The sequence below is a fragment of the Carettochelys insculpta genome, chromosome 27 (genome assembly GCF_033958435.1).
Source record: "Carettochelys insculpta isolate YL-2023 chromosome 27, ASM3395843v1, whole genome shotgun sequence".
NCBI classification, from domain to species: domain Eukaryota; kingdom Metazoa; phylum Chordata; order Testudines; family Carettochelyidae; genus Carettochelys; species Carettochelys insculpta.
The window spans coordinates 12,391,596-12,417,638 of NC_134163.1; the positions used below are offsets into that span (position 1 = coordinate 12,391,596).

At 45.3% G+C, this 26,043-nt stretch overlaps 2 protein-coding genes and 1 non-coding gene across 4 annotated transcripts in view; 2 read left to right on the forward strand and 1 right to left on the reverse strand.

Annotated features, from left to right (window-relative positions):
• The window catches only part of GRIN3B (glutamate ionotropic receptor NMDA type subunit 3B), a 39,861-nt gene extending 24,249 nt beyond the window's left edge, over positions 1–15,612 (forward strand). The window contains exon 10 of the mRNA XM_074978138.1: positions 15,531–15,612. Coding sequence (XP_074834239.1) covers positions 15,531–15,549 — 19 coding nt within the window. The 3' untranslated portion in view covers positions 15,550–15,612. The remainder of the gene's footprint in view (positions 1–15,530) is intronic.
• TMEM259 (transmembrane protein 259) overlaps positions 1–25,352 on the reverse strand; it is a 29,552-nt gene extending 4,200 nt beyond the window's left edge. The window contains exons 1-10 of one of the 2 annotated variants that reach the window (XM_074978140.1): positions 24,390–25,352; positions 12,756–13,022; positions 10,481–10,604; positions 5,927–6,037; positions 4,968–5,090; positions 4,373–4,473; positions 2,635–2,692; positions 1,875–1,958; positions 1,102–1,234; positions 573–672 (exon numbers count right to left, since the gene is read on the reverse strand). In XM_074978140.1, the coding sequence (XP_074834241.1) occupies positions 573–672; positions 1,102–1,234; positions 1,875–1,958; positions 2,635–2,692; positions 4,373–4,473; positions 4,968–5,090; positions 5,927–6,037; positions 10,481–10,604; positions 12,756–13,022; positions 24,390–24,626 (1,338 nt within the window). In that variant the 5' untranslated portion in view covers positions 24,627–25,352. Of the gene's footprint in view, positions 1–572; positions 673–1,101; positions 1,235–1,874; positions 1,959–2,634; positions 2,693–4,372; positions 4,474–4,967; positions 5,091–5,926; positions 6,038–10,426; positions 10,605–12,755; positions 13,023–24,389 lie in introns of both variants that reach the window. The other variant, XM_074978139.1, reaches the window with a different exon arrangement.
• Positions 25,353–25,730: 378 nt separating this feature from the next.
• LOC142002503 (U6 spliceosomal RNA) lies at positions 25,731–25,837 on the forward strand. Its single transcript, XR_012642678.1, has one exon. It is a non-coding gene; the product is annotated as a U6 spliceosomal RNA (small nuclear RNA).
• Positions 25,838–26,043: the final 206 nt, after the last annotated feature.

Below are 26,043 nucleotides of genomic sequence, written 5' to 3' on the forward strand. Positions count from 1 at the left end.
AGGAGTTGAGCCCATGCCTAGAAGCCCCAAGCCCTGTATCTTAAGATCTGGAAGCTCCATCCATTGTCTAGTCTTGTGTTTCCGGGACATGTTCAGAGCTTTTGGTTAAGTAAAATTTCCTGTTCAAGCTGGCTTTGTAATAGCTTTTAGAGATTCTACATCAGCGGTCCCCACAGTGCTGGGCACCTGGGGTGACGTTAAATGCAGAAATGCCCAGGCCAGTCCCCCTGGGGAAAGAGGGAGTACGATCCAGCTCTGATTTGCTCCCAGCCCCATGCCTATCCCAGCTGCAGCCGTCTTCCTGGAGTAAGGAGGGGTGACCCCCCGCACCCAGTCTGGGGACTGGTCTGCATTTGACTATGGGGTAACTTACTTTATTCTGAGTCCGTCCATTCATAGCCACTCATGCAGCTGATCCATTCCTGACTTGGTATTTTAAGCCCTATGTTTCTATCCAGCTGTCCCACTAAAGCTAATGAAGTGACCATAGGCCCAATTAAACACTAAGACAGATCCCTCTCTCATAATTCACTGTTCTACCTAATGAGCAGCAAACGAAGGCCACTGCTTACCTGGATGAAAAGCCATGAGGTGACTAGAGCCAGGCTGCTGTACTGCCCGTTAAAGCGATAGTGGTATGCATAGAAGGCAAAGTGATACAAGTAGAAGAACCTGGGAAGAGAAGGGACAATAAAAATCAATGTTTCCTCCTTCCCACCCAGGGAAGGGAAAAGGGAATTGCCCATTGAGCAGCTGCAAGGCCTTGGTTAAGGAGTACTCTTGATTTTCTCAGTAGATCCTGATGCTCACCTAAATAGAGAGCAATACAAACAAGTGGGCAAGCGTCTGAATCAGAGTTTGAGGGGAGCTGCTCAATAGTTACATTCAACTCCTGAATGCAGGGGAAGCCGCAGATGCAGAAACACTGGGGACTCAAGAAGGGAAAACAGCAGCCACTTGAAATGAAAGCCAGCCCAGCACTGCTGGGTGGGAGTTCAGAGGAGGCCTTTTAATCGCAGAACAAAGTAGCATAGAATATAGGCATGGAGCACATGGTGAGCTGATGCAAGCACACATGCTAGAAGAACTGACAACTCTTACCTGAGCCAATGCCTCTTGCTAGTATTGGTGTGGCAACAGATGGCATCATACTGGTCAGCCAGCCACACAATGAGGATGATATAAAACGCGGTGGTGGTGTCATTGAAGAACTCTGACATTATGGCCTCCATGCCTGTCAGGACAAAAAACCTCAACAATTCAGACAGCAGTGGGGCAACCCAATGACTACTCTCTAGTTCCAAAAGGTGTGCGTGGAGTAAACACTCGCAACTGTTGCAACAGTGGGTTTTCTGCCTTGTAAAGCAAATGCAGCGAGGCTCTCTCGCAGCTGCAGTGGCTTTCCAGCAGCAAAGGTTTGCTCGGCTGGCTGGCAACTTTACCTACAGCTTTAGCCACAGCACAGGATTGATTTCTTTTAAGTAAACTTTTGTGGCTGTAGGACATCGGTCGGGAAAGCCAGACAATGGAGTGGATGAGAGCTATTTGTAATGCACTCACATGTAGCGGATTACCTCCACCCCCAAATGCACAGCTTTGGGACTTGCGCAAACCCTGACCACCCCTCCCCAGAATATGGGTATATTTCTATTGGAGACTAGGTCACACACACTTTGGGAATTCCTTAAAAAAAATGGACACACCAGAAATTCCATGGCATTACCCCTCTGCAGGTGGTGAGAATATGAATCCCCTGAGGGGTGGAAGGTAACAAGACAGGAACTGCATTAACCACACCCCAAAGCAAATTGCCATGTTAAGTTCATTCTGTATCCACTCAGGGTTCTCCATAGGCAGTAGATCAGTGTTCTTACCTACGAGAGCCAAAATGACGGTGAGTAAGGGAGCAGCAGGGAATGCAATGGTCATGTTCATTTCCAGCATCTGCAGGAGGTCCACTGCGAGGAGGAAAGAAAAAACCATTAACAGCTGAGAGCAGCAGACACACCACAAACCGTCTTTAGTGCAATGCTGTAGATTCCTGGAGAGGGGCTGGACAGCTCTAAAGCTACATGCAGGAAACAGTGGTTGCAAACTGCTAACAGCTCGCACCACACCTAAGCCCACACTGGAGCAGGTCACTGATCCCACCCCCACGGTAATGACCAATACTGACTCAGGGCTGCACATCCAGGACGGGGATTTGCATTCAGCGAACCACAGAGAAGAGGGGAGGGGTCACAAAGGGCAAGTTAAAAAGTGCATGTTTGTTTGGAGATTTAAGGCTAAATTCTGGCTTGATGTAAGCAGGAAGGAAAAAGGTGTCTAGAAGTCAATGGAGCCATGTTTATAACAGGACTGAAATGGTCCCTTGACCTCTAAGCAGTGTACTCCACAGAGCCAGATTTCTGCCATGTCAGTTCCTGCCAGGAGTAAGCTTTGGCAAAACTTTACTGTTTTCTCCCAACTGCAGGATGATGCACAGGATAAAAAGAAACAACTGTCTCAAGAAGGTGCAGCCCCACAAAATACACTAAGATCCTTTCCTGCTTGCCAAAGGCAATGGGTGTTCACTAGGGCAGGGCATCACGCCCAAAGGAATGGCCTGTAACCGTAAGATTTAGAAGCACTTACCAATGAAGACAAAGATCTGGTGGTGAGAGTATCGCAACAGCATTGAGACCGACAGAGTCTAAAATGGCAAAAACAGATCAGGATTAAAACTGGACTGCTCTGGGAAGCTTGTCTTCTCACAGAGGGTTGTAATGTGGTAAAGAGTTTGTGCTGATGCTCCACCATGGGAGGTGGTATGCACTGAGACAGCTATTACAGACACATACCATATCTGAGAGAGGCGTAACATGTTTTTAAAAGGTTCTGCATCTCTGTGAGCCAGCAATTGTATTGTGGCTTCATGAGGGAGGGTTACCAAGCCACCTCTGTGAATGATCATCAGTGGGAGGCCATTACTTTAAATCTCCAAGAAGGTTCCCACCTCCAAAGAGGAACTACTTCCTGGGAATTTTGCATATAGTAGTACTGATCAGGTCCCAAAGCCTCCAAAGACGAAAAAAGGCTGAACAGACTCAAAAGCCCTCATTTTCATCCAGTAACTTACAGGAGATTGTTACCAAGCCAGAACAATGCCACTAGAAGGATCTAAAAGGCTGAAAAGCACACTGGAGTCTGCAGACACCATGTGTGCAGGTTGTTTTAGGATATGTTTGGTCCACTGGCATTCACTGTCCTAGCCAGTGTTCCTTCTAATTCTTTCCAGAGGTGAAATAAGTTTTATGTGCACCACGAGCAGAAACATGCTGCCAGATGTGGGTGCTCTGCCAAACGGCTGGATGGCCCCTGAATATCTCCTGGATGGCCACCCAAGCACCCAGCTTACAGAGAACACTAGTCCTAGCCCTTGAAAAAGAACACAGAACTACAGGGGCTGAACCAAGGTTTTACTTGCTGGAACACACACTCTGAAGGGCAGAAGAAATCAAAGACTAAATCCTCAGAGGCAGAGAATTGCAAGACTTTGTCCAGGGACAGATAATGTCTGGAAGTCTGAGGTGAAGGGGCACCCTTTAGCAAACCACAGAAGGTCCTAGTAGCAACTGTTAATCCCCAAACTGTGACGTGTACCTGCAAGGTTCTTTGATCTCAACAATGCCTGTGGTCAGACTACATGGTCAGAACAGACTTTTCTGACCTTAATGTTTATATTAACCACAAAGTTTCTGTCTTGGGTGGATTTTTCTTAGCACCATAAAAAAAGCCCAAACTGTACTGCACATTTCATTCTGTGTTGAGCAGCTACTCTTTGGCACTTTACAAAATAGTAATTAAACCACGCGCAGCTCCTGTGGAGGAGATGGTCAAACAGGCTAGCTGTACGAATCCAATTCTGACAGCTTAAGTAATGACCCAAAAAAACCAAAGCAAAAATCAGAAGCTGAGTGAGAACAGAACCCAATGTTTCAGCTCTGTCCCAGTCCTGCACACCTTCAGGTAGGTCTCCTTGCCTCAGAGATTGATCACACGGACCGATTTATCTTCGGATGATATTTTTAAACATCTCTCTCCAGCTGTTAGATTATTGATGTATATTGTCTTGCATCAAAGGAAGAAGGAGCAGTACTCTCCTCCTATGCACAAGGGTTTAGCATCTAATTAGTGGGGTCATCTGGATCAAGTGTGCATTTGCAAAAGGTTTTAAGTGCACTTATTACACACTTTATTAAATGGGGTTTAAAAGCACGTGTGGCCTCTTGTGTTAATACCAATTCAGGGCACATATGATAGTTATCCAAATTAAGTCTTAAACAGAACCTGGTAAGCCCAACTCCAGAAATCCCGGTAACACTGAACTTACAAATATGACCATGATGACAAAGGCCGCTAGGTAGGAGGTCCTCGCCATCCACATGCTGACAAAGCGATAGTGCTCCCCAGACACCACATTGCGGAGGAAACCTGGAAGAAACAGAGGAGCCCAGACTGATTACACAATAGTGACAGTCTGAGTTTCTAGCACTGCTGCATCCATCATTCTCTTTCTGCATAAGGCAGGAGAAAACTTGTGGCCATTAGCTGCCCCCCCGCCCCCCAATCTTCCTGGTAGTAATCTTCCCAGGCAGCTAGGGAACCAGTCTCAGCATTAGTGAACAATGTTTTCTGCAAGCCGAGCACATGGGTGGCTGTCTAGAAGAGTCAGGTGCTGCCCAGCTGACTAGCAGAGCACCCACAGCCAGCAGCATGTTCCTATGGGTGGTGCACACCCCCACATATGTTGGTGCACATAAAGTTTATTCCATCCATGGATGGGAGAGTTAGCAGAAACACTGCGAGTGCATAGTGAACAGCCAAGCACGCTTTACACTTTTGGTGTGCTTTTCAGCCCTTTACACACCCAGATTGTAAAGCACCTGCTCTGAGTATTCCACCAAATCGTTTCCTGCTGACTTTACCTTTGTTCTCTTCGTTTTCAGCTAACGCTTTTACACTGGACATTAGAATGTCATCGTAACCCAGGAATTCGTCCAGCAGCAGACGACTAAATCGGTCTCCAAAGCATTGGTCCCTGGTAGGATCTGCAGGAAAGGCAAAAGATTTACTCCATTCAATGGGAGGTGAAAGAGCAGAAAGCTCTACATGGCTCTGTAGTGGAATGGGGATGAATTCTGTTTGCCCGCAAACTTACTTTTGCTTCCATTACTTTTGTCTAATCTCTCTAAAACGATTGCTGCACATATTTTGACAGTGCTTAATTAGCATTTTTGGCACCAGAAGGTTTAAGACTAAATTTATTCCTTAAACTTTTTAAGAGTATGGGAGGAAGAGAATGGTCACAAGATAATGGTCTCCTGTGGCTATACAGGATGCAAAGATGATTAGTGATAATGTCAATACTAAGGAGACATGCTCAACATTGTCTGACAGCCATTATTGCTCTTAACAACAGGTGTCACTATTGTAATATTGCCGTTCTATCCTACATCACTAGCATTAAATAACGCTGACCCCAAGGGCTGTAGGCTATTTTATTTCTCACTTCTCAAGTTTACCGCAAATGAGGAAAAGCAACAAAGTCACAGCAACTGGGCAGAGTTTAGGTGTGGTTTCTTGTCTTTCAGGGAAGAACAACTGCACTGGGAAATAATACTAGGATTGACACTGAAACCTACTGTTTAGATTCAGACTGTAATAAATGCCCTGGCATCATATTGGTAATGTCTTTCCAATTAAAAACTGTCTTGCTCTGAACAAGACCTCCCCCCTCTGCTGTTGTAAAGGGTTTCTATGCAACTGAAGCAAAGATAAAGCATGTGGGGGTTTGATTAAGCTGAGATGTTAGCAAAGAGCATGTAGGCATTTTTAGTAGAGTCCCATCAACTAGTGCATGGTCCTGGTCACGTTCCTTACATACCTAGTGTCACCACCATGACAGGGATGCTGAGACGCTGGCGAGTGCTCTGAGACAGGCGTAAAAACCCATACTCCAAAGAATACTCCACAATATACTCTTCCTGGGGCCACACTGCAAGAGAAAGGGAAATAAGTCTCAACAGCAGAGTTCACAAATTACGAGGGATATGTGCGAATTTACCTAGTCACCCCCAAAGAGCCTGTTTGCCAAGAAACTGGCATTGTCATTCAAAAGCTTCAGCTCCCCTTCTTACATCACTTTTCCCAAATAATCCCCCCCAACCTCTATTAAGATAGAGAGGAACAAACACTTTGATGCTGGAGCTGAGATATGGTTTAAATGCCATGTCCTGGCTTCAAGACCCTGTCAGGAAGGGGCAACCTTTATGAGCAATCTATTCAGGTGAAAAAAAAAGTGAGTGTGCCAGGGAATTGTCTGTCTCACAGAAGAGTGCTGTGTTGCCGAAAAGATTGGGAACCACTGATCTACCCATGAACTCGTTTCACACAGGCCATCAACTGGTAGGAGAATCCGGTTCAGATCAGGAGATGCTCCCAATTCCTTTCTCAATCTCTTGTGGTATCCAATCCCTAACAGTGGGCCCCGTTCAATTAAACCTTTAGTAACTGAGCTGCAGCATCAGATCAAAGAACTCCAGCTCACTGCCTCAACTTTGAGCACTGAACACTGAAACGCTACACAGATCATCATCAGCTGAAGTCCATGAGCTCTCATGAGAAAGTTACATGTTTGTGTATTGCTTTCCCCATTCTGGCCCTTGGATGCAGGGTGTGCGCTTTGGATCTGCGCTGAAACATTTCTGCCCCTTGTTCTACTGCACACCCACAAGGAATTACTCAAGTTGTAATCCCTGCTCTGTCACTGGACTTGGCTTTGCGACCTTCCATCTGCGAAAACAGGATACCACCACCACAAGCTGGATCCATTTATCTCTGTCAAGAGCTTTAAGAGCAATATATTGAAGATACTACAGAGGCAAAAGTATTCAAGTCACAATGTATCCTGAAATGTCAGTTTCCAAAGCAACTGGGCTGTAACTTCAGCTACAGACAGGGAGTTGGCAAACTTCTTTTGAAAGATCCTATTTTTATTCAAATTCTCTCATAACAACATGGACAGACAAGCACACTAAAGAGCCACTATTGCCAGAAGAAAAAAATCTTTGAAAGATCTCTCGTTTAGCCACAAGTCTGCTTACAGAATTGCCTTCTACAGATAAGCAACACAGTTTTCAAAAAGCAATTAGTAAATGTTGTAATGGTTTCCTATCAGGATGAAGGCTGGGCCCAGGGGATGCCTGGGACCTGGAACAGAACTGATTGCTGGTAAAGGGACAATCGGTGCTTACTGTGAGACGCTGAAAAATTTACAACAGACATCTGCTGTGATTTACAGGTTGGCTTCAGAATACCTGTGGCTGCAGGACTGGAAGCTACTCCCCTCCTCCCAGTCTTGCTCTATCCTCAAGTGACCACTCTACACAGGCCTTCTTCAGCTGTTGAAGTTTTCCTTGCAGACTGCTAACAAACCCATGATAACAATGGGCGTAAAAGGGCTTCAGGCCAGGAAATAGGGATGTATTTGGTCCTGTGCAGTGCTGTTCAGGTTTAAGATTTTTGCATCAAGTGCTACACCATTGTTTTAATAGAATACTTGTATCAAACAGGTCACTTGGATATTTCCCAACAGAGGGCATTAGCTTAAGTGGCTGTGGCTGTATCCTGCATTCTAGAACTACATGACTCACCTCCAAAGAGCAGGTAGCAAAACCGATCAAATCAAGTCATACAAGATTTCTGGCAAAATAATTTTTGTAAAGAACTCACCTTTTAAAACCAGTTAAATCAAAGAACACAAAGACATTTAAATCAGCTCTGGATTAGTTTGGTCAAAGCACCCAAAGGATTATTTTTGGTGCGAATCTTCTACTGCTCACCCCCAATTAGTCGGATGCTTGTCAACAATTAGTCCAGACGGAAAGCTCTTAACCACTGCATGTCAAATATGCAATGAAACCAGAAGTGGTGCCTGTGTGGGTTGCAGAGCAGAAGTGACCTCACACTGTGATAAAACCTGAGTTAAAATCGCTTCCCTTTCCCACTCATTACTTGATGTCTCCGAACATGGTGAAACAGGAAATCAGCAGGGTTGTGATCAGGGTCTGACAATTCACACCAGTATATGGGTAAAGAATGATGCATGCACATGTGTATGTCTACATGCTACAAAGGCCCTACAGAGAAGATTTATTCAGCTCCCATTTTCTACATGCTTTGGAAAGGCTACTGGAATATTCACTTTTCATTATTATAGGAGTGAAGGAGAGCGGACAAAACTGTTCTGTTTTCTTGGAAGGACATAGCTGCCACACTTAGCACAGCATATGACACCAGCTCCTGCCAACCTGATGCTTTGTATTTATCGTATGCCACCATTAACTATAACATATTTTGGAGCCAAAAAAATCTTAAGTATTTTGTTCAAAACAGTCTTTTTCAAAGCAGACTTCCCTGCTTTGAAGCATCCCTAGATCTCTCAGCTGCAGTTGAGCCTTCAGTTCTAGCCAGAGTGAACTAACTTCTCCAGAGTCAGTGTCTCAGAAGACAGGAACTGCTGCTGCTTCCACAAGTGTCAAAAATCAGAGGCAGGAGCAATAAGGGTGTTTTTCTAAAAAGCCTTTTGACATCACTTGAATGCCTGCCTGCTTAAACTGAAGCAGACACTGTCTGCTGCGACAGCCAGAAGACAAGAAAAATCCTGTCTTAAGAAGCAGCCAGCCTATCAATATTTTGAAGGAGCACAGATTAAATGTAATATATAAAATGCAACTCTTCCCTAAATTACTTGAAACACATCAAAAGAAATTTCAACATAAATTTACAGCTCTCCCCCACTGTTCACTTGTTGCATTTCACTCAGAAGAATGTGATGAAAACAGACCGGTCAGTTTCACTTCTTGGTTTTCACTGGCAGTACAACTGCTACCACTTTACAAACAAATCATTTAAAGCCCACCAAAAGAATTGCTTTATTTACACCATGAAAGCATCAATTGCAATTTATTTCAATGGATCCCACATAAAAATTAAAAGCTGGGAGCTAAACCTTGTCATTTTAATTTGGGGAAGTTGAGAAGATAAGGAAAATGAGTCCTATTTACATTCCCACAACCTTTTGGACAAGATGCATTTGGCTATTACACTGTAAATATGTGGACAGTGTCACTTATTAATTTCTCTCTCCTCCCCTTGTCAGATAACTTCTACTGAGGACTACACAAAAAACAAAAAGGGCCTGTTCAGTGTACACCAGAGATAATATGGAAGAGCTTTGCACAGGCCTTAATGATTGCACTGCACCCCAAAAACCCCTTTGCAATAGATAGTTACATTTCATCCCCAAGTCTTAAGCAGCATCATGACCCCCTAATCGCTAAATGATGTTCAGAACTAAAATCAGCCCTGGACCAGTATCAAATAAAAACTGCAAGATCAAGGGAAAACCAAGCATTTTAGTGTTAGAACTTATAAACCTCTATAGGTAGAAATAATGCTTTTGGAATACTGGACAACAAAAAATCCCAGTGTTCCAAGTGAACTAAAACATACATTTCAGCAAACTAGACATTCTATTACACCACTCCGGTTATGATCCTTCTTCAACGCATGTGATTTCAACATCTAGTACAGCCAGAAACCAAATTATACCACACATACGTTGAATTGCAATTTAATAAAAATCCATGGTCTCCTTCTAAAAGTTATACGATATCAGCGGCTAAAAACCGCCTTGCAATCGACAAAGGGAAGACAAAGAAAGACATTCTGAATTATGCGATTCTATCATCTCCCTGTCTCTCAATCTGCTGCTTTAAAAAAAAGTGGACCAACACAAATGCTTTCAGGACCAGTTCAGCTATTTCAAGACCTGGTCCTGGACAAAGGATCAGAACATTCTTGTGCTATTAAGAAAATGTATTTCTCCACATACTCTGGAATTACTTGCACCTCCCCGCAGGGATAAACAACACAGTAGGTCAGGTGAATTATGGAGAAAAAGGTGAAGGAGGGATGGGTTCACCTTCTTTTGGCCTATCTGGCATTGGCCACTGTCAGAGACATGAGATCAGACCACATGGCCTATTATCTGTTCTAGCAGAACCATTTTTGTGATGCTTTATCAGCGTGGCCTGCCATGACTTGAGGATCAGCATAACAATCCGTGGTAGAACTGGCAGACTTCACTGCATGAGTCTACCACCTCCCCAGCCTCCTCCCCACAAAAGGAAAAAAATTCTGCAGAACCAAAGTTAGTATTTGTCAATTTCACCTCATCCAAAGGCAAGACGGGACAGCTGAAAAACACTGGGGGTTTTATCCAAGTGCCTCGAGAAGCCAAGAGGAGTGAAAGATGTGCAGGGGGGAAGAGACAGGTGAGAGGGGAGGAGGGAACATGGATACCAGCGTAAGTGGTCTTTACCTGCTCTGGCTAGCATCTCAAACTCGGACACAGTCTCACTCAGAGGCTGCATACCTTTAGTGGGCGCCTCGCTAAACGAGAACTCCTGGCTTTCATTCTGGGTCACCTGGGTCAGTGCCTCGGTGCTGCTCACCCGGGATGGCTTGAGAAACACCTTCGGCTCAATGTCCAGCTCAAACTGTTGAAAAAGCATTGGCATGAAAGTAGCATTAGTGCTCCTGTCAACACTGGGCTTCCAAGCCCAGCCCCAGCCAGTTAGCAGCGTGAAGGTGGAAAATTGAGAGGGACACACACAAAACCCAACCTCTGCAAGTGTTCACAGCCACATCCTAAAACAGGGCAGGCTGCAGGCCGAGGAGAAATGCATTCTTCTTTGTGGAGCTGGCTGCAGGATTCTTGACATTGCCAGCATGGTGTGTTCAGAGCAATTCTCCTCTTACACACCAGGGAGTCCCAGTCAACTTCAAGGACAGAAGGAGCTGCACGATATTGACATCTTGCTCTCTCACAGGCAGACAAACTACTAAGAGGTTGGTAGGGCAACACAAATCGTGGCTTATGTTTCTGAACCGGTGGTGGCTGCCTCAATAAACTAGAACAGCAGAAGAGAGCCTAAAGCGAATTGCCCCACAGATTACAGATTTTAAAAGCTAGGAGAGTATGGGGGAGTGAAATTAAAAAGACTATTCAATCTAGTTATGTGGCATGACAGGCAAAAGCTAAGCTGGAAAACATGTCATGAACTGCACAGCTACGGAAGCAATACATTTAGTTTATCAATATCTCTGATCGCATCATCATAATCCACCACCCAAGACTTACTCTAATACTCCAGATATCTGAGAAGCTTCAAAGGGATTCCATATTTTCATCTGAACCACAAAAGGCAATACTTTTGCCTCCCTGTAGGTGTTGATTCCTGCCCCCGCACAAAATTGGCACTAGCCCAGAAAGGCCAAGATTCAGTCCTGGGTTAATAAGCTTTGCTGTGCATAAAACTGTCAGATTTTCAGTCTGGAATGTTATACCTGGCAGACTAAAAAACCAGAGAGCTTTTTATCTCTGGGAAGGGACATGCAAGCTAGTGAGCTGATCCATCACCTGGGGAAGAGGAAGTCATGCTGCATACAACGTCACATTCCAGATCGCTTCACATGGCTTGTCTTATTAACCATTAGGAGCAACTCACCAATACCCATACCTGGTTAACTGCCCAACAGCCACTTAGGCCTTTCATAAGCCTCCCTGAGGCTTCCTACAACCAGCTCTTCTAGGTGTCTCCCTCTACTTCTGGCAGACAAGTGCTGAGAGCCTTTGCTTGGACCCCAAGTATCTCCTTGCTGGTACCTTACCTAGTATGCAAATTCCCCTTGGATACATGACTAGGAATAAACCTGACCTACACAGAGCTCCCTGGTTTAAGGGCCCAAAGACCCATTGCCGAGTTACAAGATGATTTCTCATGGGATGCAACATCTGTTAGCTCTGAACAAGACAAAGGTTTCTGACTTTAAGCAGAGACATTTTAGGCACAGAATGGTTGTTTTGGAAGTAGTGTCTTCCATTTGCTTTAATTTCTTTCCCCCGCACCCTTGGCCCGACAACTCATGGCATCTGATATTGCCCAGCTTTACAAGCAGGGAGACAATAATTCCAATACTGTGATTTAAACACCCCCGAAAACATTCCTAAAATAATTTTTGTAGTACTTGACATGGGGAAGTCCACGATGCCATGGTATAAAGGGTTTAGTGGCACGAGTTTGGGAAGCACATTACCCTCACACGTGACTGCCCATAACGTGCTGGAAGAGGATGGCATTTACTGCAAACAGATACATCACTCCATGGGATGGTGGGAGCAAGGAGAAGCGGCAAATGCTATTGCAAAGGCTCAGAAGACTTCAGAACACCCGTGCATGAGTTGCATAGCAGCACAACCCCAGGAAAGCCGAACAGCACCGCATGCATGGTCTGTTTCTAAACCATCTCCCTCCTGCCCAGCGCTTCCAAAGCACATTTCAGTGCTTTTTCAGAAGTGATGCAACAGATGTGCTGTTGGGATGGGCCTTCAGCTCTGGAACTGACCCTCCCTCCATGGCTGGGTCAGAGATGGAATTTACCAGCCTTCAGCGTGTCGCAAGGTCACTATTTACACAGGTTTCTGTCTCAGATGACACTGGGAGAGGTCAACCATTCTTTTTAAAATGGAGTGATGAGGAGGCCCATGACAGGCTGGGACATAATATTTCACCGGCACCAAGTTGTTTCCACACTCCCCACAAGACATCTCTGACCCTTTCCCAGGGAGCACCTGGCTAACCCTTTACCTTGACAGAGCTGTTCTCAAACATCTCCACACTCATTTCCTCCTCTTCCTCTTCCTCCTCCTCATGCAGGGACTCAATCACCATTCCCGGGAATTTCTCCGCTTCACAGAATTGTAGGAAGATAGGGGCTCGGCTGGAGTTTCGTTGTATTTCCACCCGCAAGATGCCATCGCGTGGCCACTTGTCCCGCACATGCTCCAGGCAGTTAATGGGCGAGCGGGAGAAGGCGATATGAATGTAAGCTAGGATGAACAGCACAAAGAGAGCCTGAAACAGCAGGAAACAAGGGAGAGGTCATGAGCAGAGGCTGGCTCTTTTTAAATCTGTTATTTGCTATAAGCTTACATACTTTACAGATGTTTCTTGCTAACCAGTAAAGGTCCCATATGGGCCAAGAGACACAAATAGCCAAGACCTTTGAAACGTCTGAATCTTAGCAAAATGTTAACAGCTAAACTTCCTGAAACCAGTTCATTCATTTCTTCAGCCAGACAAGGCAGATCAAAGGAGTGACCTGCAAGTGTTTCTCATCACACCTTATAAATCCAAGGCACCTCTGCTGTTAATGGACATTCAAGAGGCTTTTTTTATACCTTCCACAGCAGATGTTTGCTTCACAGTGTCCTTGACCAAAGCTTCTCCAGTCACACCCCTGCTGAACACTGTACGGCTGCCACCCCAGAAGAGGTTGAATTTCAGCAGCCTTGTATATATACTGTTTGGTTATGTTCACAAGCTCCAGGGATCTAAAATGTACAAAAGCAGGGACAGATTCCGACTCCAAATAGTGTTATATATTCACTTTGCAGGGGTGTAACTGACTGCACAAGGAGGCAGAGCAATGGAGGAGAAGCCCAGTCTTTCCTAGCCAAGAGGCACAGTATCAGTTCTACTACAAGTTGAACCTCTAGTTTGGCATTATGTGGTCCAGCATGATTTTTGTTAGTCAGATATACACTTACCATGGGTGTGGCCAAGTTTCCTGCAGTTCCATAAAGTTTGTTTACAGCCACCAGTCCTGACCATGTTCCATACTGTTATTTAGCTGCAATTTACCTCTAAATGTCTTCTCAGAGCCCAGTGAGCAGTTCAAGTGTTGTTAATGCTGCTAGACAATATTGCTCTCCTATGGTTTGGCAAATTCTCTGGTTCAGCACAGGTTGGATCCCAAGGGTGCCAGATTAGAGGTTCGATCTGTAGCAAATGAGTTGGCAATAATAGTTCCCAGAGAGTGGGTTGTAATAGTCATCTAACGTGGCAGTAGAGGCCAGCTTCAGAGAAATAACTGCTCTGGATTCCTCTGGGAAGCACAAAGTTCAAGAGCTATGCCAGATCAATTTCTCATCAACAGAATAAATTCATGGACAAAATTTAACTTCCAGGTTTTTCTGCCAAAAAGTAACTTATCCAAAAACCAGACACTGCCTATTTACCTTTGGCTCTCCTCACCCCATTCTCTCCTGCTGTTTTCATATGCTTGTCTCTTAGTCTAGGAAAATGGGGTGGCCTGTTTGCTTTCTTCTGACCCAGAAACTCTTTTACAGAGGAGGGGACTATACTGTGTGAATCCACTTGGCCAGACTGTTCCTGGAAGGGTAACTAATAATGGATTCTTGTGTATTTATTTATTCACAAGCCTCTGGAATTCAGGTTAACGTTGACAAGGTCCTTGCTTAGGTTGGTGCCAACATATAACCTTTGCTCAGCAGATATCACAAGTCACGAGAAAGCCACGGGAAATGTTTTAAAGGAACAGAGTCTGATAGTGTTAGATCTTATTTTGAAGACTTTCATTAAAAACTTGTGTATGATCTTCTGATTTAAAAAAAGTTTCCTAAGACTTAGTTTGAATTTAAAATAATTTCCTTTCTGCTTATAGAAAGTGAAGAACTGTGCTAGTGAAAGATAGCTCGATAGTGAAACCGACCAGCCTTTCTTCATACCCAATGTTGAATGTAACTCAAAGTACAAAACAGTGAAAATTAAGTTTATTTTTAAAGATGCTTAACTTTAAGAAGTTGACAGTTAGCATTAATAAGCTGCTGTGACAAGAACAGATAAGGACATTTGTATTTCTTTCATTAAAATTTTTAATCTAATGATCTATTAGCAGCAAAGTCCCAGAATTTACCATTTACATTGCATTTGATGCAGTGGCTCTTTGCCCACAAAAGCATATAGTCCAATATATCTGTTAATCTATAAGGTGCCACAGGACTTCATTGGTTTGTCCATACAGACTAACACAGGATATTGGTCAGAATTTAACAAAGTGAACATACTTCACTAATGGCATGTTTCACTAAAACTCTTATGAGTGCTGCACATTTTCATTATTCCACACACAGTAACGGATGGAATGGGAGAGTAATCCTGGATCAAAGTGAACCAAATACAGCTCTCAGACTACACAACTTCCCACATACAACATGCCCATCTGATTGCTGGCTTAACCGAACTCTCCTATCTTACACACAAGGATGAGTTAAAGTTTGTACTCAGGCTTCCCAAAATAGATCATCTTTGCTGTAAAAGCAACAAGGGGTCCTGTGGCACCTTACAGACTAACAGAAATGTATGAGCATAAGCTTTCGTGGGCAAAAACCCACTTTGTCAAATGCAGGTGAAGAAGTGGGTCTTTGCCCACGAAAGCTCATGCTCATACATTTCTGTTAGTCTATAAGGTGCCACAGGAGCCCTTGTTGCTTTTGCAGATCCAGACTAACACGGCTACCCCTCTGATACTATCTTTGCTGTGTTTTTCTATTTTAACAGAGCTAAAGAAGATGCCTGAAGTACATCCTTCACATCAAACAGCAAGACTTGGTCAACAATGAGGAGATTTGGAACAGAGCAGGACAAGAACCACTTGACATTCAAATCAAGAGACAAAAGTGGGGATGGCTCAGACACACTCAGAAAAACCCATCACCCAGCAGAGTCAGTCAAGCTCTCCAATGGAGTCCGCAAGGAAAACACAAGAGGAATACCTGGGACAATGTGGAGTAGACTGAAGGACAACAACGAGGGTACTCCTAGAGTCAGCTACAAGTTTTGTCCCAAGACAGAGGGAAGTGAAAGACACTTGTAGATGGCCTGTGTTCCACCCAGAGGAAGCCTTTAAGTCAAGTCAAAGAAGCCTCAGCAGCAGAAGGCTCTGCATTAACTGATGTCTTGATCTGACAGTACCCAGTATTAACAGACCAAAAACTATTCCAAACTAATGAGGGAGACATGCAAAAAAAATCATAAGATTTGTTAAAATATATGTTGGATTATTATTTGCACTACAGGCTCAAAGCCCAGAAATGTGCAACTCTGGATATATCGCCAAGCTTTGCTATGCAACTGTGATAAACTAATTTCTGATGCAAATTTAAAATAGCATCTATAAATACATCCACACCCAGCACCAAAGATGTTCCTTGTTTCTTCCCACAATGCTAACTTGCAGTTTCATACTGGGATAATCTTCAACAGGGAGAGCAGAAGGCAAACAATGCAGAGACTATTCTCTGGGTACTCCTATGCGAATTTAAAACTGAAAGTAAAAAATAAAATAAAAAAAATCTATCCCTTTAGATTGTATTTTGGAGCCACCAAGACCTTCAATAGTATGTGGGTACCAAACTACTATATTGGGGGGGGAAAAAAAAAAACAAAAAACGTTCCCATTAGGGATAGCCCTTGGGCATGAAAGGTGAAAGTGTTGTACTCATAGGAAAACCACCACCTTAAAGGAATGTTTCGTTTCAATGCAGCTCTCCACAGCCCCGGGAACAGCAGTTCCCACCACTGCCCCAACCACCTGATCTGCTTCCTTCACCTCTGAGAACTGGAGACTGAGGTAAAAGGGAAGGTGACAGAAGGCTCAATCAGATGAGGAAGTCAAGCAGGTCAAACCAATGTGGTCTGAGAGGGAAGCCTGCAGCTAGAAACCTTTATGACTTCTTTGTGAGCCTCCGACGGGCAGATTTTTGTGGTTTCCTCTTCAAGGCCCCTACAGCTTCAAAACACCAGACCACCTGAGGAGAGGCTCCCAGACAGTCTGATTATACCTGATACAAAAACGGGAAGAGGAGATGGCAAGAAGCAGTGCTAAACACACATCCTCCTCATCCCCTATCACCTTCCAGGGAAGTTTTCAGACTATTCTAACTGCAACTCAAAGTATTGGAAAAGCAAGCCCTGGAATTGGACTAGATATGGATATATTCTTATAAGCCATTAAGAAGGTGGACCAGAAAATTTCTTCCTATGACCCCAGATCATCATTTGAGGACTAAGTGGGGGGGGGGATTACATGATCTAAGCAACAAAAAAAGTCTTCTAGGTATTGAAGCACAAAAGCACGCATGCACGCGTGCGTGCGCACACACACACAATGAATATTGAGGAGGAAAAGAGACGTCTGTAGTTACACTACTTAGGATATTTCTACACTAGACATAAAGTCAACCGCTGATGCGCTATTTTAGCTATGCCAATTGCATAGCTAAAAATCGACTTCTGTGGTTGACTTCCATGTCTATCTACACAGCAGACTGTCTACTCTCTCTCGACCTTCCTTATTCCTTGCCTCTTGTGAGGAGTACAGGGGTTGACATTGACCCCGGGAGTGTCATTTTGCGCATGCACGAAATGAAAACTCCAAAAGACCGATCCGGAGCAGGTCGATCTTCCACTGAAATGTGGCTCTAGCCTTAGTCTCATACATCTGGCACTAGTTAGAGCAAAAGCATTCAGTATCTCAATCTTTATTTTACAGGACATGAGCCAACATCCAGCAGCCGAGAGTTAGGATTCTCTTCTTTTTGGGGAAAAAAAAACCCACTCTTCCATCATCTTCCCCCACTACTCACAATTGTGAGGCGTACTGGGCTGCCGGGGATGCCCTGAACATTTAATTTACTACCTTCCTACTAGGTGTGCTAAATCCAACCCTGGAAGTTCAACCTTCAGAGTCTCAATCCGCTCGAATTCTTTTTGATAGGTCTCTAGCTGTGGGGTAAACCATTTCATGGGTATGAGGACACAGTCTTTCTAATCCTAGATGGCCAATGCTGAGGGAAACCAAAATTTAGATGAAAGGGAAGGGCCACTTTAGCCTTGTCTACACAGAGATTTAAAACCCCATGCCAGCCTTTCTAGAAACTCATGCTTCAAGCAAGGGGGCCTCTTGAGAAGTACAGCACAGTTGCAGGTCTCAGGATATACAGAGCCTTAAATGATTTTTCTTTAAAGGCAAATGAACTATTGGTCACATTCATACAGATGTGCTAATTAAGTGAGAATGAATGGTACAGCTTAAACTTTGGACAGTATTTTCAAATCACTTACAATTTTCTTTTCACTGAATTTGTTCCCATTTACAAAGCCAATATACTGTCTTTAGTAAGTTGAGACCACTCCTGGCAAAGTTCCCTTAAAACAAGCGTTCCTTTGACTTGTTAGAAGATTAACTGAGAAAAACAGGAAAGGCAACTTGAGCTCACATAGGAATGTTAGAAATAGCCAAGAGGATAGGGGCTATGTCTGTTCCATGGGGACCATGCCACTACAGCCACAAAACCATAACTATGTTGGCATAACCCTATCAGGGTAGGAGCTTTCAGGTTACTGTAGAAACAACCTCCTTGAGTGACAGGAGATAGATGAACAGAAGTATCTTCCACGAACTCAGCTGTACCTTCACTGGAGGATGCATCTGATGAAGATGGTCTTTGCCCATGAAATATCTGTTAAAGTGCCACAAGGTCTTCTGTTCGTTTCTGAAGACAGACTAACTCGGCTGTCCCTCTGATACTGTTCACTGGGAGAGGGAAGTCATGCAGCAGTATGGATTTTACACAAGTAGCAATACTAACCTAAATTTAAGTGAGGACCAAGCCCCAGGCTTTGGTCTATCAGGTAGGAACCAGAATCACATTGAAAACAGACAACACTAAATCAAGACTAAGACTGTAAACTCACCAGAGTAGGGTTTCTCTCTTTTCTACATTGGTACAGCACCCTGCATGATGGGGACCCAACCCCAACTGGGGCTTTGGAGCCCAAAGATAACTAGTAGTTAGAGGGTAAAAAACAACATTAAAGAAACCACATAACTTCATCTAGCCACAAGACCTGCTCAGGCCTTTCAGCTCATGCCCATAACTCAGGGTAAGTTTAGATTAGAGTGATCTGCCAACAGCAGTTTTTGTTGGAAGATATCTTCTGACAAAACTTCTGTCGACAGATTGCGGCCAAACTGCCAAGCAGCTCACAAGAGCGATCCTCTCTGACAGGAGAGCGGCCAGACTGCCTGACAGCACTATCAGCAAAATGGCCAAATGGAAGCACAGCAGACAGGGCCACCCAGTCTGTCAGAGAGCCCCCACAGAATGCTCAGAACAGCTTTCTGCCAGAGGCATTATTCCTCATGGGGAGCGGGCTATAGCTGTCGTCAAGAGTGCCGCATTCTGTTGCCTTACTGCCCCCAGGACCCCTGGGGAATCTGGATGCTCCACTGATTTTGTTGGCCAAACAGTCATTTTGCTGACAAAACCCTCTAGTGCAGCCATAGCCTCAGACACCAACATTGGTTTGAAGCACACAGTGTGTTTCCTGATGGAAATATACCAGCTCATTTCTATAATTCAAGCATGCTAACATTACAGACCAAGTTCCCAAAACACAGGTAAACTCTTCCTAAACTCAGCAGCCGGCCAGCCGACTGGAAGACGTAAGCCATGCTAGAAAGCTCAAAAAAGCCAAACTCAACCATTCTGACAGCAGAGAAACTGAAAGAAACAGTTCTCATCACAAAATAGCTCATCAAACTAGTAGTTACAGGCTGAACCATTCTAGTCCAGAACCCTGAGGACCTGCCCAGTGCTGGACCAGAGAAACCGCGACACCATAGCGGGGGCAATATTGTCTAGCAGCATTACCAACCCTTCCACTGCTTACTAGACTCTTAGAAGACAAGTATGGGTAAATTACAGCTAAACAACAGCACAGAACACAAAGCCAGAACCGGTGGCTGTAAAACTTTACAGAACCATGGGAAGCTTGGCCACACCCATAAGTGGTTGTCCAGCTAAGTAAAATGTCAGATTGATTACAGATGTTGCCAGACAGGAGAGAGTCACACTAGAGAGGTTCAACCTGTATAACAAATACTTCCTATTAAATCACAAGAAACACTGCATTAAGTGTTTGAGGAGAAAGAGACAAGCAGCCTCCAGATGAGGCAATCTCTCACCAAATCCAAAGGGAGAGAGAAATAGCACAATACCCCAGTACTACCATGTTAGTAGTTGTACATTCAGATCCTCAGAATTTTGTGCACACTTTGACATCATAATGTAGCAATGAAGCGATTCAAAATTAGTCAAAACAGAAGCATTCTTTGGGCCAATATGCAAGCTACCTTCGGTCATCCATTTCAACTTAATAGAAAGCATAGTTCCTTCCCTCCGTGATGCCCCGTCAGAACGTTTCACCCCTAAACACCTTACATCGGTGGCATCAGAAGGGAACTCACGCCTGGATTTTTGAAACCATATCTTTGGCTGGATCCTAAAACAATCCAGAGTACCAGTATCAATGTCATGCACTTTTAACACCCCATGCAGCACAAACCTAAGAAGTTCTCCACTCCAAAATTCCTGTTAATCCCAATGTGTTCACTAGATTAGCAATACCTACCATTTCTCAGCAGAGTACTTTTTAGTAACATCCATTATACTGAAAATCCCATGGAGGGTTTCAGTTTTCATTGCAGGTGACTAACCTCAGTTTCAACTAACAAAACTCCCAGCCTTTTCTGTTCAAGACTGGCTTAAGTAATTCCAAACTGGGGCCTCTCCTACACACCAATCATGTCAATTACAACAGAAAGCCTGCAGTACAAAAATAAAGCAAACATAACCCAAAGCCACAGTGGAACACTTTTCACAGAACTGCAAGAAGCTGCATTGTTACAGTGATTTAAAAAAATATATACTGTTAAAGGGTCTCTTAAAATTTCACCTCAACAAGCTGTTCACTAAAGAGATGGTTACTGGTCCACCATCCATAGTAATCACTTCAGGCTGGAGTCTCCAATTTCAAAAATAGCCAAAAGATGCTAATAGTCAATAGTTGACTAGAGGAACAGCTGTAAAGCCAGAGCAGAAGAAACAGGTTACAGACTAGTAGGTTTTGTCACCTCATCTCGGGGAACAATCCAGGGTGATGTTAAGAATGGAGAGTATACAGAATAAAGCACAATGACTGAGTTTGAGTTGTTTACTCTCCAGCTGCCTTAAGGTGTTTGATCACTATGTAATACAAAAACAAGAAGTCTTGGGGCACCTTAGAGACTAACAGATATTTTGAAGCATAAGATTTTGTGGGCAAAGACCCGCTTATGCCATGAAAGCTCATGCTCCAAAATACCTGTTAGTCTCTAAGGTGCCACAAGACTTCTTGTTGTTCTCGAAGCTACAGACTAACACGGCGACCTCTCTGATACTTGCCACTATGTAATACAACTAGTTCTAGCTAGTCACTATCCACGACCTTCTCAGCTGCAGTAAACAGACTGGCAAAACCAAGCACCTACATCACAGATTTGATTAAGCAGCTCAACTGCATGAAGACATCTTCAGCTACAAGCTACTAATGGGGAAGGCTGAAGTTAATACACGTCAAAGTGCACAGATACCGGTCCTGCAATATTCCATGCTTGCAAACCTTGACAACTGAAAGAGCCCCACTTAAGGAAACAGGCTGTCATCTACCCCCAAATGACTGTATAGAGGCCTAGGCGTTCAGTTAAAAAAAACCAGGTCCTTAGCCCTTTTCTATGCTATGGAGTAGTGTCAATGATATTTCTGAATAAAAACCAGAAAGAAAATACACAGCTCATCCACCCCCTTCCCTCCTCACTAGTGTGTTCATCTGCTGCATTTTTACCCATAACCTTGTGACACAGAAGCCCCTTGGCAGTTCACTGCTCTGTGTCAGCCACTCGTCAGGCCGAACGTAATCACTACACTTAACGCTTGGTTGTCATGGTATATACCCAAAAGATGTATATCCTCACCAAATGTAATATATCATTGGGAAACTGAAAACTAATAACCAATTAACATTCTTGCATGATGTATCTACAGTCAGCCCTCAAAGGACTATACAGATGTGGTAGAATTATGACGAAAATTGGACAAGCCAGCCATGTCAGAGGAGTGGATAAATAGACATATAGTGTCTATATATAGACATATATAGACATATAGACAAATAGTGAAAGCACTCAGTTTTGTCCCTAAAAGGCAGTTTTTCCATGACAAAACTTGGTACAACAGACATATATACTTACATAGAACATATTTACAAATTTTATTAAAGCCAATATTTGAAATAAAAAGTTTACATGGCACACAAGCTAAGAGAAAAAAAGATCTGTACATCCATGTGTCATGCTTGGATTACTGATGTTAAAAGTTTTGCTTAAAAAGTCACAGAGAACATATCACAGATGATTAGCGCTGACCCAGATTTACATGTGCAAGATTAGCAGTGCAGTTTCGGTAGTAGTGAGTAAACATCCCATGGAAGTCTTCCAGAGTTAGTCATGGAAAGCAGATATGTTACCAGGTGGAGATTGTTACACCACCACCACCAGGTGCAGGCCTTATCCAACTTCCAATTGCTAAGAGTTCTTCACACATGGCAGCCCGACCAAAGGCCCCTCCCTCACATCCTGTATTGTGGAAGTAAATGAGATGCACAAGCCAATTTTGAGATAGTGGATTTTAGAAATGTTAATGGTTAACCGGTAAGCCTCATCCTAAAGGAATGAGGCTTACTAGTTATGGATAACTGGTAGGGGCTGGAGCAGCCCCTGACCCAGCATGGGCTGTGGGTTGCTCCACCCCTGCAGGGCCGCTGCAGGCACGGGGTGCACCAGTACAGCAGGGGAAAAGAGGTAAGGCACTGGACAGGTTGCCAATAGAGCAGCCACACAGAGTAGCCCCTGTCCCCCGTTCAACCCCCCCAAACCCACAGCCACTGCCGATGAGGCACACGAGGGATCAGGGCTATTCAGCCCAGCTGGAGCATCCCCTGTCTATGCTGCACCATGGACAGGGATGCTCTAGTCCAGCCAGAGACGACCAGACCATGACATGCCACCCTTCACCTGGTTAACCAGTTACACCTACTGTTTAAATAGTTCACCAATAAAATGGGATTTTACATCCCTAATGGATGTTGTACTGAGAAAAAAAAATATTTGTGCACATCCAGAAATATTCCTTCCAGATTTAACTTGGACAAAGCGATAATGCATTGCATCCCTCTGGCTCCAATAAACCATTTTGTTAGAGTAAGTCAGAAAAATTTAGATCTAGGAACTGTTGACAAGATGATGATACAAAAATCTCACTACCACAAAGGAAGATTCCCAAACCAATGAGGTTTTACGATCTATTTACTCAAGCTTTTGCCCAAAGAGAAATATGGACATGTTTTAAGAAGATGAGCTTTTTAGTCTGATGTTTGTCAAGTTATTCTTTTTCCTCATACAGAAGATTAGAACCTGTCAGATAAGCCAGTAGGTCTTCGGGGGATTGCTGGCAGCAACTGCATAAAGTGATTAAAAACTAAAACAGGAGCCCAGCCTGTAAAGAGAATTCTGCACCAGCTGGAAAGCAGAACGAATCTACAGGACTTTTTCATCTCTAACTCCCATGGTTATATGGATGCAAGACTAGCAAAATGCTCCAAGACCACTTTCAATTTATTAATGGGACCCTAAGCATACATTTTATATCGCAGTTCCAGCTGCGCCTCTGAGCCCAGGCAGGCAGACACTCTACACTAGCACTTTGTTGCATTTTCTAGCTCATGAAATTTCCCCTCCTCCTCACCCCATACACACCCTTCAGTACAGCAAAGGGCCACCATAAACCATTACAAACCAGTATAAACCTGCAGCATAGTTAGCTAATCTGCTACTCCCTTCATGGAGATGATTTACCTAGAGTTCTAGGAGAACTTTCTCTCGGCACTCTTACCACAGCCATGGTGACATGTTAAAGCACCACGACAGCTTTGCTTTACACCCGGAAGATTAGACAAAGCTTAACTCTATTCTAGCTACAGAGAGGCAGCTGTGTTAGTCTACATGCCAACAAATCAAGGCAGTGAAATGTAGCACTGTAAAGACTATTCAATTCCAGCTAGTCTGCTAAAACAGCAGTATGGACACTGCAGTAAATGCAGCACCATGAACTCACCACCCACCTGGAGGACTGGGTGGCAACCCCAAGCCATAGCCTATGATACAACAGCCAGACCACTCTGCTAGCTTGAGCAGAGCCAGTGCATCTGTCTACCCATGATCCCAGCTGCAGTTTATAATAGTCAATGGTTCACACCTTCCTCATCGATACAAAAATATGCCAGCTTATTGGGAAAGTCTCTTTGACCAGTATGGGTGGGGCTAATGACTGACACTAATGTAGCAGCAGATTTCTCCTGGTGGGAAGAAGAGTTCTTTGGAAGCAACTAACACCCATTCTTGATTGAGCTGCACTGCAGCAATGTGTAGATAGGGAAAACAGCCCCCCCACCGCATACATACATAACCCCAAGTCTCACCTTGAGAAGGACAAAGAACTCGAAGATGCGGCGGAAAGAGGGTGGGAAGAGGCGGGCATAGGTTACAGCCATCTTGAAGAAAAGGGCATGGAACAGGCGATCGCGCACATTGATCAGGGGGTTCTGGTTGAGGTTGGGGTTCCGAACCCCCCGGTTGTTTCCAGCAGCTGCCCCACCACCCCCGTTGTTGTTCATGGGGAGATGGTGATTGTTTGCATTGGGCTGGTTCTCAGACATCCTGATCCTCCAGGGGCCGAGGAGCCAGCCAGCTCGGGTGCACGCTTCCAAAGGCGAGATCCTGACAGCCTGTCTTCAACGCACGAGACTACTTTGTCCCCACAAGGGAGAAGGCCCTGGGGGAGGGAACTCGGGTGGGGTGCGGACCCCCTTTCGCCCAGCCCTTTCTGTGGGAGTTGGGGGGAAAGGTGGCTGTCCCCCGAGGGCGGGTGGGGGCCCCCCCAAGAGAACCAGTCTCCCTGGGGGAGCGGCTCAGCCCCCCCGGCACTGGATGCCAGCAGAGGGACTCGGAACCGCGCGCCAGAAAGTAAACGCTGCTGTGAGCGCAGGAGGGGCTCGCGGGCACCTGCACGAGGCTCGCGCCCCACACGAGCCACGGGCGGGGCGGGGGTCACCAGGGAAGGTGACTGGGGGCGACCCCTGGAGGGTCCCTGGGCTCCCCCTTGGGGCTGGGGGACGTGGAGGGTCACTAGGTTCCCCCTTAGGGGCTGGGGGTCCCCTCGGAGGGACTCGGCCCCGCGGGCGCGGAGGCCGGGCGGGGCCCTGCTCGGGGCGCTGGTGCCGCGCTACGGGCAGCGGGGCCGGGACGGGCCCGGGCGGGGACGCGGCTCCTGGGCCGGCCCCGCGGCCATGGGGGCCCCGCTCTGCCTCCCTCCCGCCACCGGCGCCCGGACTCGCTCCGCCCTCACAGCCCGGCCAGGGCCGCCGCCGCCGCCATCTTCTTCCTCCGCCTGCCCCAGCCCGGAGCTGAGAGATGACGAGCGGGCGCAGCCCAAGAGCGGCGGCTTAAGAGGGAACGCTGGGAAGGTGGCGGGCGAGAAAGGCGGGGCCTTTTCCGCCTTATTTGAATATTCGAAGAAGGCGCGCGCTCTGGTCCCCGTCAGGCGCCGCGGAAGAAGAATTGCCCATTAAATTGAATGGCCCAGCACATTAAAAAGCATTAAAGCGATGAGCATAGTACAAAGCCAACAAATCTGTCAGGTGCTGTCGGGCGCTTTCGTTCTCTCTTAACTCCGCACTCTGTGATGATAACATCATTTACCCTAACCGAGAATATATTTAATGAACTGAGGTTTAAATGACAGACTGGCAGCAAACAGATTCGTGCTCGCTTCGGCAGCACATATACTAAAATTGGAACGATACAGAGAAGATTAGCATGGCCCCTGCGCAAGGATGACACGCAAATTCGTGAAGCGTTCCATATTTTGGGGGTGGGGGGGCTAGGACCAGGGAGGGGCTCAACTGGAGCAGTGGAAGCCCCCCTGGGGTGCCATTTTGCAGCCAAACCTGCCAGCGCAGCTTCCTGTCTGTGAGCGAGGTCAGAGGGCAACGACCAGAGCAGGGCAACCGCACAGGGAGCCCGCCCAGGCCATCTGTCCCCGCTTCTGACAGAGGTTTAAGGTGCTGGCGCCAG